Source organism: Maylandia zebra, linkage group LG9 (genome assembly GCF_041146795.1).
Source record: "Maylandia zebra isolate NMK-2024a linkage group LG9, Mzebra_GT3a, whole genome shotgun sequence".
NCBI classification, from domain to species: domain Eukaryota; kingdom Metazoa; phylum Chordata; class Actinopteri; order Cichliformes; family Cichlidae; genus Maylandia; species Maylandia zebra.
Genome location: NC_135175.1, coordinates 36,434,987 through 36,454,458, shown reverse-complemented (window position 1 = coordinate 36,454,458; position 19,472 = coordinate 36,434,987). Strand labels below are relative to the sequence as shown.

General features: G+C 41.5%; 1 protein-coding gene across 1 annotated transcript in view; it reads right to left on the bottom strand.

Moving 5' to 3' along the window:
• The window catches only part of LOC101476723 (NACHT, LRR and PYD domains-containing protein 12), a 40,169-nt gene extending 38,555 nt beyond the window's left edge, over positions 1-1,614 (bottom strand). Inside the window, exons 1-2 of the mRNA XM_024803761.2 lie at positions 1,460-1,614; positions 722-829 (exon numbers count right to left, since the gene is read on the bottom strand). Of these exons, the coding sequence (XP_024659529.2) occupies positions 722-829; positions 1,460-1,584 (233 nt within the window). The 5' untranslated portion in view covers positions 1,585-1,614. The remainder of the gene's footprint in view (positions 1-721; positions 830-1,459) is intronic.
• Positions 1,615-19,472: the final 17,858 nt, after the last annotated feature.

Genomic DNA, 19,472 nt, shown 5'->3' with positions numbered 1-19,472 from the left:
CTGGCAGAACTCAGGTGGTGAGGGTGGGCAGGTGTGTCTCTGACAGCATCGCCATCAACACGGGAGCGCCACAGGGCTGTGTCCTCTCGCCACTGCTCTACTCCCTCTACACTTCAGACTGTGTGGCCACCCATGGCTCCAACACCATTGTGAAGTTTGCTGACGACACAGTGGTGTTGGGTGCCATCTCCACCAACGATGAGGCGGCCTACATGGATGAAGTGAAGAATCTGGCATTGAGGTGCCAGGACAACCACCTCCAGCTGAACGTTGGCAAGACCATTTCATGCCTGATCCTTCTGACTTCATTGCGGCACAAGCCACTTTAACACCCCACTCACACAATGTACATTTTGAACTGTAAATTTCCAGATTTTTTTATTCTATTTAACTTAATGTATATAATTTACTCACTTATTGCGCATAATGTCCTCTTTGTATATATCTACTTACTTACTGTATATAATGTTTTTCTCTCTCTATTTTGCACAGTCGAGGAGCGGCAGCTGATGCAGACCTTGTTAATCCGGGGGATGGGGACTAGCTTTGGGAACCCTTACTGGATGAACAAACCTTGATTTTTACTTGTTAGTTGATGTCAGCAGGTCACACTTACACAAAACTGAAAATGGGAATTGCAATCAGTGCATTGCTACTATTAGTATAATGTATGCCTCTTCATCACTACAGATTTGATTAAATGTTCAGGTCAGGTTCTTACTTTGTGTGTAGTGGTCCAGGTTCTTCTCTGAAGTCTGGGGGTTTACCAATGGACCGGTCACTCTTCTGAGACAGAAAGCTGATCCCTGAAGCCTGTGACCTCTGACTTCTGCAAACAAAGATATGTTTATTCATATGTCATCAGACATTAATAAATTCTCAGTTGAAAGTCATTTAAATTGGTCTAAATTGCAGTTCTCACCATACTTGAATTTTTAACTTAATACCAATACCCAGTAAAATACTTTAGATACCACTGGGGCAGTGTGCATAGCTCATGGCAAAGAAGTAATTTCTTGAAAAGGTGAAGTTTTTAATTGTCAACTCTTTTTACCAGTTCTACATCAGATATAAAAATACAAGCATTTAAGATTAAATTTTATTTATTTTACAAACTATTTCAATCATTCATTACATAAAGGTGAAATTAATGTAAAGGTATAATATAGTGCGAAGTCTACTAATAAGCAAAATGTAACAAGAAACAACACAATACCCAACACATCTCAGTAATTCAAATACTGTAGAAGTTAAAATGATAACATGGATAACGTGCATTATTAGTTATGCTAAAGTAAAGCAGAACAATGAGCTGCTCTGTGAAACACACTGAATAGCTCATTTTTTAAATCCAAGTCAGCTGATAGAGGCTCAGCCAATCTGTGACTAAACTGGATGAGCAGTTAAGAACTGGATGGATTGGATATTCCTGGAGACGAGTTACTAGCAGTGATTTTACTCTGTGTCTGAGGGTCCAGCTTCATCGGTGAAGTCTGTAGGTTGATGTTTGGACCGGTCACTCTTCACAGGCAGACGGCAGAGTCCTGCAGACTTCGCTTTGTCCTCCTCTTCCTCGATCATCATCTTATGGACTTCAATCAGTCTGAGAGGCACAGACACGCAGTGAGTTCACAGTAATTGAGTTTTGGATTTTCTTTGTATTGTAGCTCTGACATGACCACATTAAACTGATATTTCACACCACATGCTCATACTGTCTGCTTTATCATTTAAATCATTGGCTGCCCGCTGCCCTCCTTGTCTGCCGTCTACAACTCCCGTTGTCTTAGTAGGGCCAGAAACATTTTAAAGGACACTACCCACCCCGGCTACAATCTTTTCAACCTACTGCCCTCTGGCAGGCGCTTTAGCTTCCTCCCCAAAAGCCATCACCATACTCAACTCAAAATATCTGAAATATCATCAATTCTCTGACTGTCTGTCTCTGTCAGCACTGTACTATGTATTTATATTTATAGTAAATGTATAGTTACATTATTGTATAGTTTTTATAATGTGCTATAAGCACATGTGCACTTTTATAGAGCTGTTTCTAATCTCGTTGCACTATGTATAGTGACAATAAAGGCTTTCAATTCAATTCAATTTATGTTGGTGGGACTATTTGAACCCACCCATCTTTACTTATAATACAGGTTTCTAATAATTCATGTGAAATCTAAATACTGTGTGCCAACATGATTTATTATATAGATTTGATCAAATTTGTGGATAGGCCTTTATATCCTGTGTGTGGTGGAAAGTGGAAACCCAAAATGCAGAGTCACATAACAGAGAAAAAAATCATCCACCAAGTGGCATCAAATGGGGAAAAGCTCACAGGCATGCAGGAAACAAGCAGTGCAACACAACAGTGAACGCATGCAAATGGAGGCTTTAAATATACTGGAGGCTACTGGGGGGGAAAGAACACAGCTGGAGTACAATAAGGAACAAGTGAAACTAATTGAATGATAAAAAGGTAAAGGGAAGTAAAAGTGATGAAACTAGAACTAAGAAAACCTGAAAACATAAACATGGACAACCCAAAGGAGGATTAGCATCTAAGAAATCAAGACTCAAAACACCACAAACAACTAAACAACCCAAAAGTTAAGCTGAAAATATTTGACAGAACTTAAAAGTCTTGGGGTCCAAGACCCAGGACCACAACAACACATTAATATCATTTTTTCCCTCCATGTCCCCACAATTACATTTTCTTTTTCTTTTTTTTTAGAAAAAAGAGAGTTAACTGAAGTGCAGACGGCCTTAATTTAAGTATTGCATCAATGCAAAATTGTCTAAGTGTATTTTCTGCATATTGCAGCCATTTGTAGATTAGTAGTAATCACTCTTGTACAGGTTTGGTTTTTGGGCTTTTCTATTTGTGCACTATTCTTTCTAATTATTTATTTTTCTGTTTTTTTCCCCCAAATATATCTCTGATTCACTTTCAAGTCTGTGTCTAGGCTGAAACTCAAGTGTAAACTCTTTTAATAATGACCTTTGACCTTTCAGTGTTTCTAATTCGCAGCAGGACTGTGATGTGAGTATCTGAAAATTTTTCACAATTTTCAAGCCATAAGAGTGACGTCTCTTTAAGCCTGTGTGCATGTGTGTCGCACAATACTACTACTATTACTACTACTACTGCACTAGGCCCTCAGAGGGACACATTGCAGCAAGGGTTAAAGGTCAGACGCCTGCAGGCTGGGGGTTGGGGCAAACATCCGAGCGCTACACAGTCTTGCAGCTGATAAAGAGTGAACTACTCCCATCTTTCAGAAGTGATTGCCAGTTTGCTGGGTTTTATTTAGAGAACGAGAGAGTGAGAGAGATCATGTTCTACATCACGGTTTAAAAAACGGGATTTGTTAACATGAAGCAGTTATCAAATGAAACAGGGATCAGCCCTGTTTTTGGCACTGAGTGTTGAGATGTGACAGTTTTAATAAAACCTGCAGATTCCTGCATTTATGGAGAGCATGAAAAGTTAGCCAGAGACCACAGACATGAGAATGTGTCTGTAATTCTGACGCTCACCTGTGAGAACTATGAGGCAGACTGTTCACGTTGTTCATCCTGAATGATTCTTGGTCACGACATTTAGATCATCAGAGAAAGGTCATGTCACTCCACACACATTTGGAAAATCTCATAGTTTGACCATAAAATCAGAGAATAATTACAACTTGGCTGCAGCAACATGAATAAAGACAAATATCTTCTATGTGGCTGTGTTTTCATTTGCAAATATAAGATGTTAAAAGAACTTGTGATGTTAAAGCTGGTCTGATGAAATGTGTGAATATTTCCATCTGAGAGTCTAGTTCTAAGAAAATATTTGGTTAACTTTTACAAGAAATAAACAGCGTGTATTTTTCAGAGAACTGAGTTGGAAGTGCGCTCTAAACAAACCACACATTGCCACCCACGGCCTTGTCTTGGAGTATTTAAGTGTTAAAGTTCACATCCTGTCTGGGTGGTGACTGTATTTTTTCACCTGAGCTGCTGTGAATGTTGCAAAAGCCCCGAAACTGATAATGCAGGTCTCAGTGTTCAGAAGCCTTTTTCTCAGTGCTGGATGATTTCTGTCACCAGAGTTATTTCATATATTAAAAGGACATTGGTTTTGATTCATGCACCTTTCCTTTATCTGGAGAGCCTCCGTTTTCAAAGAGAAACTCATGCAGGACACCTGAGCTCACACAGGCTCTTACTGAACTGCATCTTTGTGTATAAATGAAAGTAGATCACCTTTGATTGCAGCATCGCAGTGATTTTCCTCATTTAGTAAATATATTCCATATTGTAACATATCAAATCTCTTATTTTCTTATGTTTTCCTGTCGTGATCCAGTGACATCATATATATTTATATATATACATAATATGTTTATATGACAGTAAATACATTTTATGTTGGTTTAGTCTGTATATGACATTCATTATAGCAGTTAGCACTAAGTCACTTTGAATGTTTGGTGTAAATGAACCGCGGGTCACACTTGTCATGTACTGTTGGATGGAGGCAGTGAGCAACACACAGGAGCTACTGATCTCTGAATGTCTGACTTATAAAATCTATCGTTTAATAAAAATAAACAGTTTTGAGTAAACTGTGATCAAGAGAGCTTTAAAGAGAAAAACAAAGTACTTGTAAATAACTGGATTAATAGGGAAAATGTGCTGATGAAATCTAATGGAAGAAGAGTTACATACACTAAATGAAACAGGAAGTGTAATCATATGTGACTGAATGTTCACATGTGATGGAGTTTTCACTTTTACAGGAAAGAAGAAAATGTGATTTTAAAGTTTAAATCCTGTATTAAATCATAAATGTGGAAAACATTAGTTAGATAGAGACGATCAGATCGAGTGATTTGATGTTAATGTTGTCTAAGAAGACCTGACGTCCAGTAGGTTAAAAATGAGGTGAGAGAGCTGAACCTGTGTGGGGGTCGTGGGCTGCAGATCAAAACTATTGAGGTGTCTTATAATACCACCACTGGCAGAGGTGCAGGGCTTGTGTGTAAACCAACTCAGACAAAAGGTCATATACGTGATCTTATGGTCTGGACATTTGCATCACGGACATTGAGGATTCTGAGATTTCAGATCACTTCCCAGTTTTGTTTAATACTGTACACTGTAAACCCGAATGTTCAAAGTAATTAAATAGATTAAGTAGTGTATACTCAAAGTCTTTAAAAGTTCTGTTAACTTAAATATGTCAAGTTCGTGTAACATGTTCTTCTTTTTGAGTAAATGAAACTAATAATATTTGATTGAATTGAACTATTTCTATATTAAGTAAGCATCACTTAAAATCATAACTTAAGCACAACATAACACAGATAAGTTAGGACACATAAGAATGGTAAAGTCCTGTTATTTTTGTTGTTTCAAGTAGGTAGGATTTAATAATAAACTTAATTTATGTAGCACATGCTAAAATACAATAAAATCTCAAAGTGTTTCACCAAATAAGTAAAATCAAATTGTCTTAAATGCATTAGTGGAAGACAAAATGTATTTATTTTAATATTCATTGTTTTATCAATGTGTCCTACATATATATTTTTAATTTTTTCCGTAAGTGTTGAGCAGCTGCAGGAATCAATTTTTATTCTGAGTTAATTTCTGATTCACCCTCAGAAGCGGAAGGCGGCGCTAATGAGCATTAATAGGAAACACAGAAGAAGTGAAGGTATATGGGCGGGAACAGCACCAAAGAGGCAACACGGACAACTGGAGAAAGTTGGACCTAACGGCAGCAACTACCATCACTGGACTTACATTAAGTTTTCAATGTTGATATTAGTTTATTGTTAAAATACGAATATTTAGTTGTATTTTGGGTGCGTGTCGAAAAGAATAGCAGAAATGTCGGTCCGTGTTTTTTATGTGCTTTGCTGCTCTCCCCGAAGGAAACTTTGCGCTTGCAGAGCTAGCATTAAGTTGTTGTAATGAGGGTGGCAGGCTGTTTAAAAAGTTAGATACTACTTGTTCTAGAGGTGGCGCCCGGTCGCCTAGTATGAAACAAAGTGTTTTAATCTCTCTAAATTTTTAAACCCCCTCTCATGACTCAGAATAGTTGGGTCCAAACAAGCCCGTTGTCCCTGCAGTTACACAGCGGAGATGCCTGTCTGCAGTGAGAGTGCTTTCAAGCCGTTTGCTTGTTAGAAACGCTATATTTTAAACTATATGTGCAGGGTTAGGGTTGTGAAGGAGTGAAGGAGCTCTTGGACCTCTGGCCTGCTCTAAAAATGGAGTCTGAGGTAATATGGATCAGCTCTCTTTAAAATGAAAATTGTAATTCTTACTCATGTGGCAACTTTTTGCTGCTTTATAAAGATGTGCGAGATTCTTCAAATTGAACTGTATTGTCCTTCTGCTGTAGTTGTATGCAGAGTTTCAGCGGATTACAAATCAGAACCTGCCCAATACATTCTACGCTGAACTTGACCGCCATCTTCCTCGTCTGATGACCTTATTCAGACAGAAGGCATCAAAAACTGGGAAGACAGCAGATGCCCTGGCTGAAATTCTAAGAATTCACAATGAACAGGTAATAATAGATTGTTACACATTTCATAGGTTGAACCAGTGGAACATTGGACAGGTTCAATGATTTAAATGAGCTTTTTGAATTTTGCTATTACTCCACTTTGTGTTTGCTATTTGTCTGACTGTATTAAAGATGTGAACAGGTTATTTGTGGACATATGTTCTGATTTGACTGTTGTTGTTGTTGTTCAGTAAACTCACCAGTATATACAATTCTGTTTTTATCTGGAAATAGGAAATCCATGATATCCACACCAAGCGCACTACCGTTCTCCACGCCCTTCCTGTCTATCTGCGTGAGGATGTCTCTGGATTTTTCAGAACCTGCACTGTGAGTGTCCTTAAGTGTTACACCCCGGCCTAGGCAACCGGGGTGCAACGTAGAAAAACAAAGATAAGGAAAATAAAACCACGAAGGCTCTCCACCAAATTCCCAAAACGGAAGTGTCTCAAAACGAAAGTATTGACAAAACCCATTTACAACTATTTACAACAGACTATTTATTTACAACAAAAACACCAAACTATTTACAACACGGGGGAGATCGCGACCATGACACACTGAAACACAGGGTTTAAATACATAGAGGGAGCAATCAGGAAATGGACCACAGGAGGGAAACACAGCTGGGGCAAATTAGAACTGACGAGACAGGGAAAATGTAAACTGAACACACTAAGATAACACAGACTTTCAAAGTAAAGCAGGAAATACATAAGTCATGCAAAAACAAAACACTGACACACCGAAACGTAACATTTCCCCCTACCCAAAAATCAAACATGTAACCCCAAGTGAAAAGTTTGATTCAGACAAACGAAGGCTGAAACGAAGGCAGACGAAGCTGATGGAGGCTGGAGCGGTCCCACTGACCCTCCAGCAGACGACGAAGGCTGGAGCGGTCCCTCGGACCCTCCAGCGACGACAAAGGCTGGGGCGGTCCCACGGACCCTCCCCCCAGCGAAGGCAGATGAAGGCAGACGAAGCTGATGGAGGCTGGAGCGGTCCCACGGACCCTCCAGCAGACGACGAAGGCTGGTGCGGTCCCTCGGACGCTCCAGCGAAGGCGGATGAGCAGCCCACCAGCTGCACACACGGACACGCAGCCCACCAGCTGCACACACGGACACGCAGCCCACCAGCTGCACACACGGACACGCAGCCCACCAGCTGCAGAAGGCTGGAGCGGTCCCTCGGATCCTCCAGCGAAGGCGGATGAAGGCTGGAGCGGTCCCTCGGATCCTCCAGCGAAGGCGGATGAAGGCTGAAGCGGTCCTATCTAACAGATACTACTGTGTATATATACAGTGCATCAAAGTACAAACATGTATTTTGATGCACTGTTTGGACTTACCTTTGTTTAGTCTACCCATACGGTTTCCATGTATGGTCTTTTCTGTCTCCTCACTACGAATGAACTGAATTGGTGTTTTGTTGAAAGTGATAAGATGTTTAGTAAAACATTTTCCTGTGTATTTCCTTTAGCTTAGTTTCACTCTATCTCACACCACTTGATTCTCTGGTGAATTAGCTGATTTATGTGTGCAGAACATGGATTTTCTGTTTTTCACCTCTTACAGTGAGACTCAGGTCTCCCTTGTAAAAGAGGTATTGGATCTCAATGGGAGTTGGTAAAATGAGAAATTATATGTCGTCTGTTGTATTTCTTGGGTTAGATTGTGATTAGTATCTCTTTTTCATTAATTCAGGATGAATCTGATGAGTTGGAGCTTGATGGTGTTGAAGTGGCCCTCTTCACTGTCATCAGTGACCATGACACGACAAGTCCAGTTCACTACCAACTAGGGCTGCCACGATTAGTCGACTAGTCACGATTACGTCGACTATCAAAATCGTCGACGACTGATTTAATAGTCGACGCGTCGTTTGAAGCTTTGTAAGATCACAAAAGACGCAGGAATAAGTAGCAGGATTTAAGAGTGTAATAACGGACTGAAACAGAAGATGGCAGCACTGCGTGTACAAGGATGCCAGCTGCCGTTAAACCCCGAAGAAGAAGAAGAAGCTGTGTCCCAGAATTCATAGCGCGGCCCAGCTCAGTTTCCAACAATGGCGGCAGCTAATTAGTTTTAATATTACTCTTATTATTCTTTCTGGGTCACAAAATAAACGTTTAACATATTTTTAGGCGAGAATGTAGCTGTGTAAACCTCAAATATCTGCTCAGTTTATCAGGACACCACATATTTTCAAAAGCGCTCCGACGTTTTCAGAGACGTCTGTTACCCACTAGCTCGATAGCTAGCCGGGGGCTAGGTCACTAGCGCTGTGAGAACACGGACTCCCGGCAAATCGTTTTCAAACCCACCGCCGTCTTTCGCTACTCAGGTTAAACATGATATATAAGTCACTTAGATAACTTAAAACTGTTATTGTTTGGCTTTTTTTGTATTTTATTTGTTCCTGAGTAAATCAGTTTGGCTGAGATTAAAGTTATAGTTTTTACACAGCTGAATAAACGTCAAGCAGACAGCTGATTATCAGAAGTGTGAGATGCTGGAGAATTTACTCCGGTGTCCTGTTATATTTTAGAAAGCAAGGAGTTTATTAAACTTCACCGAAACAATCTGCAAATTTCATTCAAATTTAATAAACTATCATCTTGTCTTTATTTTTAGTTAGCACAGACCTGAAACACTTAAAGCTGTAAGCTAATGATAGTTATATAAGAGCAGATGCTGCTGGTGCAATAAGCTGTAGTTTTATGTCCAATGGATGATGATCTGATTAGTCGACTAATCGCAAAAATAATCGGTGATTAGTCGACTATCAAAATAATCGTTTGTGGCAGCCCTACTACCAACCTGTGAAAATCTCTGTCGTCATTGAAAGTGATGCCGTGTTCAGTCTCCCCAGATTTGGTGAAGCCTTCCTGGTAATGTTTGGACTGATCTATGCACCTCAGCTACCCCAAAGCCCTGACCTTTAGAATTTACTCAAAAGATTTTACTTGGTCTAGAAAGTGGTAAACTGTCACCCAGGTTACAGACCCTCAAGAATGACTTGTCTATGTAGGAACTCATCTGAAAGAAGGATGCAGGGTGAAGCATTATAAAAGGCTAGTTCAAAGTTCTCTCCTTTTATCTAAATAATGCCTCAAAACGTTATTGAATTACTCTACAGGTGTTCAGCCAATAGGTCCAAACTATACAACGTGCCTTTGTTCTCATTAACATAATGCAAAGCAACACTAATGTTTTGTATGTTTTAATGTTTTTCGTAATACTATTTCCAAAACATTGTGGGCTGCGCAAGATGACCTAAATTTCACTGTTTGATACTGGTTAATGTAAAACAAATAGCATTGTAATTCACTCAAATTGCTGCCCTGTTGCCTTATTCAGATATTAGCCAGAGAGCCAACAGCACATTTTGATATTATTAATTATTATTTGGCATTATTTTTCATTACTCTGACAGTTTTCCTGACTAAACAAATTTTGGTCTACTTATTTTAATTTATAAATGTTTTTGTTAATTATTTTTAATTCATTTAATTTTTTATTTTTTTAAATGTATTTAATTTCAACATAGTGCTAAAAGGGAGCAGGCAAGATACTGTTCAATAGGGATGGGTATCGAAAACCGGTTCTTGTTGAGAACCGGTTCCCACTGTTTCAATTCCTTGGAATCGTTTGCCACTTTTAAAAACAATTCCCTTATCGATTCCAGTCGCCCCGAATGACGTCATCACGTTGAGTAGCGTCTTTTACCCAGTAGGAAACACGGCGCCTGAGCGGCACAAACGCTCAAAAGTTTGGTTACAACTTATGAGAAAGGATGACAACAGGGCAACGTGCAATACTTGCAAAGTAGAGATTTCATCAAAGGGAGGAAACACTACGAACATGCAAAAGCATTTGCTCAAAAAACACGCGATTGCTTTCAACGAATGTCGTGTTTTTGATCCGCTCCGGACTAGCGAAGCTCAACCCAGCAGCAGCGGTAGCGTTTCCACGTCCTCTGCCGTTAATACTGCAGGTAACTAATCAATTAGCATTGCATATTATGTTAGCGCGATTTACCTTATTACAAAACCTGCTATTACTGTGCGTTGCATTTAGTGACCATGATGAGAGAGACAGACAGAGTCTGGCTCAGATGCTGGCAGCTCTCGCTGCAGTCTACCGGTAGCGTCTCCTTTCAGGCCAGGATAGACGAATGTCACCAAGCAGTGACTCAGTTTGTGGTCAAAGGCTTGCACCCATTTGCCACAGCAGATGCCCCCGATTTCACTTTGGTAAGTGAATGTGTTTAATTGTAGGCAGGGACATTACTGGATATTCTTGTGTAATTGCTAAAGAATAATTTATGTTATACTTTGTTATTGCTACAGAAGAATATTTATTTTATTATTTTACATTTACAATGTTTTTCCTGGGGACCCTGTGACACCACATTGAAGAGCCGTAGGCTGGATCTCTTAAGATCTCACTGTTGGGTTTGTAAGGCCATGTTACTCCTAAATTTCTATCTTGTTCAAAGAGAAGATATAAAACAAAGTTCTAAGCTAATCGACTTTAGTGTTCTCCTTTTTTAAAAAAAAAGAATCGATAAGAGAATCGATAAGGAATCGAATCGTTAAAATCTTATCAATACCCATCCCTACTGTTCAATGGCAGATGTTTATGACTTTTGCATATTAAGTTACCGATACTCGGTGTAATTGAGGCAATCAATTGCCTCAAAAATTTTAAGTTTTGGGTCACATGTTTTTAAGTATCAAGTAGTCAACATATTTGACTAACGTGTACTTAAAATAATGACAACACAAACTAATAAACATTTGAGTTTTGTTAACATAAAAATGTTGTGGTTGTGTACTTATGTTTTATAAGTTCTGTGAACTTATTTCTTTGAATTTCTAAACTTGAAACTTTAAGTCATATTAACTGCAAATATTTGAGTTGACTGTTCTCAAAAGATACAAGTACCATGTAATCCAAACTTTTATGTTCTGGAAAAATTTGACTTTTGAGTTGATCAACTCAAAAAAATTGAGGCAATCAATTGCCTAAATTTTTTTGAGTTCTGGTAACTTATTCGGGTTTACAGTGTAGTGAGTAATGTGGAATTGAACAGTGATGGTCCTGTGTGGCAAACGCGCACGATTAACTCCCAGTCAATCGCTCCCTTCACTGATGGTTTCCTTGACTCTCCCCTCTCTGATGCTAGCTGTAACGGGGGTTTATCAGCGGACGAGCTTGCTCTTTTCCCTCTGAGGGTTAAACGTGCCAAATCCTCACAACCCTGGCTAAATGATACTACTCGCGCCCTTAGGCGTGAATGTCGTCGCGCTGAGAGAAAACAGAAGAAAGACAAACTCCACGTCTCTCTGGACATCCTTCATAATTGTTTATCTAAGTATCAAAAGTTAAATCAGGGCTCTAGAGTGCGACCAATGGTGCGACTAAAAAAAAATATTTGGTTGCACCTGTGCGACCAACTGTTCGGGTAGCAAAAAAAAAATAAAAAAATCTGCAACCTTCCCTGTGGTCAACAACAGACACACATTTTGCCCCTATCGTGGACTAAACCAATCAGAGATAGTCAGGGGCGGGACCTCTCTGATTGGCCGTGGTCCAGTTGAAAGTGCAGGTGGAAGTGGGAGGTGAGTAGCTTGAATAAAGCGATATCAATTCATTAAATCCTGAATCGACTTTTAAATATAACTGTGTTTTGCCAGAAACGCCAGATTCTCAGATTAAAGCTCACAAAACCATTTCAACAACCACCAAACAGCAGATGAGAGCAGGTACACGGACTCCACACAAAGACTGGCACAGTGGTGTGGCTCTGGATTCCCCCACAACCTCACCTGCAGTCAGCCTGGAATCCAGAGCCACACCACTGTGCCAGCCTCTCTCTTCACATGTTGCCTCCTGTGAGATTCCTGACACCCCTCCCCCACCCATCACCTTCACTCAATACCAGGTTGAGATGCAAATGAGGAGACTTCACTCAGGCAAGTCTGCTGGACCAGACGGAGTGAGTCCCCTTGTCCTCAAGGCCTGTGCCCCCCAGCTGTGTGGAGTCTTTCATAAACTGTTTGTGCTGAGTCTGAGTCTGCAGAGGGTCCCGGTGATGTGGAAGACATCATGCCTCGTCCCTGTACCAAAGACGCCTCGTCCCAGTGGCCCCCAGGATTACAGGCCCGTGGCACTGACCTCCCACATCATGAAGACCCTGGAAAGGCTCATCCTGGACCAGCTGCGACCCATAGTAAGACCACATCTGGATCCCCTTCAGTTCGCTTATCAGCCTCGTCTCGGAACAGAGGACGCCATCATCTACCTGCTCAATCGTGTCTACACCCATCTGGACCAGCCGGCGAGCACTGTGAGGGTCATGTTTTTTGACTTTTCCAGTGCTTTCAACACCATCAGGCCGACCCTCCTGGGTGATAAGTTAGCAGCGATGCAGGTGGATGCTTCTCTGGTGTCCTGGATTGTTGATTACCTGACAGGAAGACCACAATATGTACGTCTCCCACAGTGTGTGTCTGACAAGGTGATCAGCAACACAGGGGCACCACAGGGGACTGTCCTCTCCCCCTTCCTCTTCACCCTCTACACCACAGACTTCAGCCACTGCACAGAGACATGCCATCTTCAGAAGTTTTCTGATGACTCTGCGGTGGTTGGATGCATCAGCAGGGATGATGAGACAGAGTACCGGGCTGTGGTCGACTCCTTTGTCACGTGGTGTGAGCAGAATCATCTGCAGCTCAACGTGGCAAAGACCAAGGAACTGATCGTGGACTTCAGGAAGACCAGGAAACACTTGACCCCTGTTTCAATCCAGGGGGTCAATGTTGACATTGTGGAGGACTATAAATACCTTGGAGTACACATTGACAATAAACTGGACTGGGCTAAAAACACCACAGCACTTTACAGGAAGGGCCAGAGTCGTCTCTATTTTTTGAGGCGACTGAGGTCCTTCAACATCTGCCAGAAAATGCTGAGGATTTTCTATGAGTCTGTGGTGGCCAGTGCGATCCTCTATGCTGTTGCATGCTGGGGGAGCAGGCTGAGGGTCGCAGATGCCAACAGACTCAATAAACTGATCCGTAAGGCCAGCAATGTTGTGGGGATGGAGCTGGACTCCCTCAAGGTGGTGTCGGAGAGGCGGATGCTGTCCAAGATAAAGACAATGTTGGATAACACCTCCCACCCACTCCATGACATGTTGGTCAGTCACAGGAGCTCGTTCAGTGAGAGACTGAGATTACCGAAAAGCACCACTGAACGACACAGGAAATCATTCCTGCCTGTGGCCATCTCCCTGTACAACGCATCCACTTAACACACTGTTTGCTGCTACAGCTACACATGTTTCTTTTCCAAATATTTATTTATAAGTGACTTATGTATGTATGTATGTATATATATGTATATATTGTACTATTCTTAGTTAGCGTATTGTCTGTCTTGTCTTAATGTTGGTTTAAAATGGAGCACTGTAACAAAAAATAATTTCCCCCAGGGATCAATAAAGTATTCTGATTCTGATTCTGATTCTGAAGACGTAAACACAGACCGACGCATCAGAATCAGCTTTGTCTTTCTCGGCTTTCTCGCCCGACGGCCCGTAGACGGACACGCTGTCGGAGCTCAGCGATCCTGATGCGTCCGGTCCGCGCTGTGTTTACGTCTTTTTGCGCTGATTCTGAGCTGCAGGTTTTGTCTCTCCAACCAAAATTCACCGAGCCAGCAGCAAAAGAAGCAGCAAACTGCACTTCACATTTGATCAATGTCATCATGAATTTTGCTGTTTTGCTTCCACGACTATTAAAATCACACTCCATGCACAGCTAGCTCTCTCTCTATCTCTCTCTGTACTTCAAAAACAGTTTCCGTCTCCAATCTCTGTTTTCTGTATTATTCATTGGCTTATTACCCACCAGTCTACCGTTGTTTACAGGCTGTGGCTGCTGTCTTTTTCTTTTCTTTTTCACTTAAATGACCTCGGACAAGAAAGCCTATTTTTCTGTTGTTCAATACTGAAGAAATTTAAACTTTATATGCAGAACATTGTAGAATATTTTTAAGGTTATCTGCTATAAAAAGCCAGACCAGGAAAATCTCCTTCATGTTTTTCTGTTTTATTCTCAGTTACTTTCACACAAAGGCATCTGCTGTGATGTTCACAATTCTGATGAAGTCAGTACTGATAAATGATCAGAGTTATAATATTTCTGACTGTCTAAGGCTAAGTTGAATCGAATCGGGACTTTGAAAACCGGAATCGAATGGATTATAGAAATCAGTGATGATACCCAGCCCTAGTGAGCAGCCTAGGCACGACAGAAGTGGATGTAGCTGTAATAGGAAAAGAACTATTGATCACTTTTCTGTTAAGGCCTGATCCTTCTGAAATTCATAGCCAGTGCTCTGACACGGTGTCATCAATCTTTGAATGCTGAAAAAGCACAGTGTATCCAGACAAACACATTATATTATATCAATTATTAGAAAATTTGTGTGCGCCTAACTTTTGTGCCGGTACGCCTAACGGCGGTACGCCCATGGCAAAAAGTTAGTCTAGAGCCCTGTTAAAGCTGCCAAATCTGCCTTTAGTCTATCATTATTATGACTAATAGCCACACCCAACCTTTTTAATACTTTTAACCAGAGGTGGGACCAAGTCATTGTTTTGCAAGTCTCAAGTAAGTCTCAAGTCTTTATCCTCAAGTCTCAAGTCAAGTCTCAAGTAATGTCAGGCAAGTCAGAGTCGAGTCTCAAGTCACTGGTGTAAAGTCCGAGTCAAGTCACAAGTCTGAAACTTTGAATTTCAAGTCCTTTCGAGTCTTTAAAAAAAAAAAATGAAAAAATAATGTTGCAGTTATGCTAAATGTAAATATTAGACCATGTAATTTTTAAATCTGTGTTTTTCTCAACACATGACAAAATAGTGAACTTAGAAAATATACACAAATTGTGAAATTGCACCTCTTTAAAATGCAGCTCAATTAAACCTAGCTCCAATAATAATTTTCACCGACAGTTCTGAGATAAGCTGCATGTTATTCTTGGATGCGGTTGTAGGACCAGCTTTGAAATCGCATGACAAAAATATCATACATGTTAAAAAAAACTGCATCACCAACGTAGCCTGGACAACATTTGCTAGTTAGATGAAGTCAGCTATCTCATCGTAGCATATTTATATGCATATTTATAATTATACGGTTCTTGGAGTGAGTGCATACACTCATGAAGTTTAGTAACTTCAGGTCACTGCAACAAGCCCAGGTACAGTTTACCGACGGATGGGTGCAGGACCTTGAAATGCACCGTGTAGAACGAAAGACCATCGTACGTATCATAAGTTTACCAGTCTCACAAATCGTCGTCATAAATACACATTCCTTAACCGTTTATTAATAGGACCTTTGAGCTCAACGGTAATTAATTAGCAGTGGAAATAATTTCTGGTAGCATCACAGAAATGTAGCAGTGACAATAATATTGTATGCTGTAATCGTACTGGACAATTAGTGATACAAAAAACCTGTTTTATCCTGTGAATAAAAGTATATGTTTTTGTCAATGTACCATAATAACAGAAGCGAAACGCAATATTGTGTCAGGACAATTCACTATTTATGCACAATAAATAAAGGAGCATAGCGCGACAATTTCTGTTCAGCGCCAGACTTGCTTGTAACCTATATCACCAATTATGTTATGAAAATGACGCATTAACTACAACAGCAGACTGACCTTTGTGTAAATGCTTGGAGCAGACTAACCTGTGAGTGTTCTGAGACGTTATATTTGATCTTTGAATGGCTGCAATCCAGGCCACCCGTCGCCTCTTTGTTACTTCGGAAACATGGCTCGAACAATTTCTCTTCAACGACTAATCCGATAACAACCGATCTCTTTACCCGTCGGCTTCCCGTGGCTGTCATGCGACCGGCTATTGCAGTTAATAATACAACAGCTTCTTGACATTTTTGTGTTTCTTTTTATCGCTGTGTGACTGATTTTAATTGAAAGCCTGCGTGCGCTAGTACCGCTTGCCACGAGTTCCCAGAATCCTTTGCGGTTCTACCCGTGAATGACGTCACATTTTCAATCTCTATATAATATGCATGTTAAATTTTATATTTGGGGTAAAATATCAAGTCTTTTCAAGTAAACCGGTTCAAGTCCAATTCAAGTCCCAAGTCATTGGTGTAAAAGTCCAAGTCAAGTCACAAGTCTTAGAACATTTTTTCAAGTCAAGTCTAAAGTCATAAAATTAATGACTCGAGTCTGACTCGAGTCCAAGTCATGTGACTCGAGTCCACACCTCTGCTTTTAACTCTGTGATAAACCCTTGCACTATCACTTATAGGGATGCCTCCCCTGCTCTTTGTGATAAATTCTTAAAGTATTTCTCTGAAAAAGTCTCAGCTCTAAGGGCTTCTCATCCATCTCATTCATCGTCAGTTTTAGACCCAGTTCCAGTCTCTGAATGTTTGACTGTCCCTGAGTGTCTGAGAGCTGCTGAGCGCGCAGGTGTTTCACTGCTGCTGCATCTAATAAACGCCAGAGAACAACCGCAGCTCGGATGACCTGTTTTCTCAGGAAACGGCAGCTGTCGAGCAAGACAGCGGAAACACAGACGACTGATGTGCTGAGAAAGGAGCGCGAGCCGCCGGGTTCAGATGAACGGGTCAGAAAACGAGCCCTGTGCACCTGAAGCTCACCTGAAGCTCACCTGAAGCTCACTCGCTGATGTGTTTAAGGACGCACAGCATGTGTCACGCGCATCTTTACGAGCTCACAGCAGGGCGAACAAACTGGACACCGGATGTCTGTGGGGGACATCCAGTGAGAGACGTCACTGTCACACGTGCTAAACTTATCATCTCAGATCAACGTGATGTTCCAGAGAAGATGAGCGAGAGGAGCCGAGGAAACGAAGGAAAAGTCTCCGAGTTTGGGAGCTTTGTGCGCGTACTGCTGAATAAATCAGGCCCAAGCAGCTCTGACGCGCTCTGCGCTCTTTCTTCATCAAAGATAAAAACCTGTAACACGGGAACCTTCGTTCGGTGTAAAGTCTGTGCTGGCAGGGATGACTCCACAGCCCGCGGGCTCTGTGGGAGGATGTTCTCGCCATAGAGCAGGTGCACAGCGGCTGTTCGCGTCTCCGCAGTCAAACACGGAGACAAACACAGCAAAACAAGCAGCACGTTGCGTGAACACTCACCAGCCTCAGCCTCTTCCCTCTGTTCTCTCCAAACTAACGGACTCGAACTTGCGAGTCTTCTTACCTTCCTCTCTGCAGGAAATCGATGCTGCTGTGTAACCCCGGGGTGAACCCTCGCGGGCAGAAACCGCACACCATGAAAAAGCAGCGTTCAGGTGACAGCTGTAACCGCTTTGCCTTAAAAGGTTTGGAGAAAACCTAACAGAGAGCTTCTCTGTAACAGCGGGAACTAAACTTCTGTAGTTTTTTGTCAGCACAGAGACGTCATGTTTCTGAAGCTGTTGAATGTCTGAGCAGCGAGAGGACTCGATTCTGTTTTTCTTGCTCTTCCTGCAGCTGTGACAGCACAGCGCCTTATTATCGCAGGCCTCAGTTTAATGGTGTTTATTACTGGTTTTTAGTTGTGGTTGGTGGATGCAGTTGTAGCTTCTGAACTCTTTTGGTCTGTCAGATGTTTTGTGACACGTCATAAGCAGTGCTGAAATTTATCAGGATGCTATTAGAATGACAGGACTGTTCAAGGACGTTTTATTTATTCGTGCTCTGTTTTAACTGCATTGATGCCCAACAACATCACCAATATGGAGGAAATAAATATTACAATTATGCAGTTTGGTGTGATGAATAGATTCTGTTGATGGCGCTGCAGTCTTCATAAACCGCTGTGGATCAGAGCTAAGATAAGATAAGATAAGATAGAACTTTATTAATCCCTCGGGTGGGTTCCTCTGGGAAATTCGACTTCCAAAAAAAGCACAGCAACGACCAAAGTTACAGTTACAGAACTGTTATATATATACACACACACACACACACACACACACACACACACACACACACACACACACACACACATATATAAATACAGAGACAAATATAAATAAAATATACAAAGGGGATAAATAGAATAAATAGGAATAAAAAATAAAAATACAAGTGAATTGCACATTTCAAGTATTGAGTCTATTGCACTGTTGACTATTTACAAAAAGTATTGTACAGTGAGGTGAAGAGGCACTACAGCTTAGTTGTTCCCCCCTCCTTTGTCCTCCTGTTTCCCCTCCCTCTCCCCTCCAGAGAGGAGTTAAACAGTCTGATGGCGTGTGGGACAAAGGAGTTTTTAAGTCTGTTAGTTCTTGTCTTGGGGAGAAGCAACCTGTCACTGAACAGACTCCTCTGATTGTTTATGGCCGTGTGCAGAGGATGCCCAGCATTGTTCATAATGTCCAGCAGTTTCTTTAGTGTCCTTTTCTCTGCCACTGTCACCAGAGTGTCCAGCTTCATGCCGACCACAGAGCTAGCCTTCCTGATCAGTTTCTCCAGCCTGGATGAGTCCCTCTTTGCTGTGCTGCTCCCCCAGCACACCACAGCATAGAAAAGTACTCCAGCAACCACCGACTGGTAAAACATCCTCAGGAGCTTCCTGCAGATGTTAAAAGACCTCAGCCTCCTGAGGAAGTACAGTCGGCTTTGGGCTTTTTTATACAGGTGCTCTGTGTTGCATGACCAGTCCAGTTTATTGTCCACCCACAGCCCGAGGTACTTGTACTTGTTGACCACCTCCACCTCCTCCCCCTCTATCTGAACCGGCAGTGGACCTTCTCTGGACCTCCCGAAGTCCACAACCAGTTCCTTAGTCTTTGAGGTGTTGAGTTGCAGGTGGTTTGTG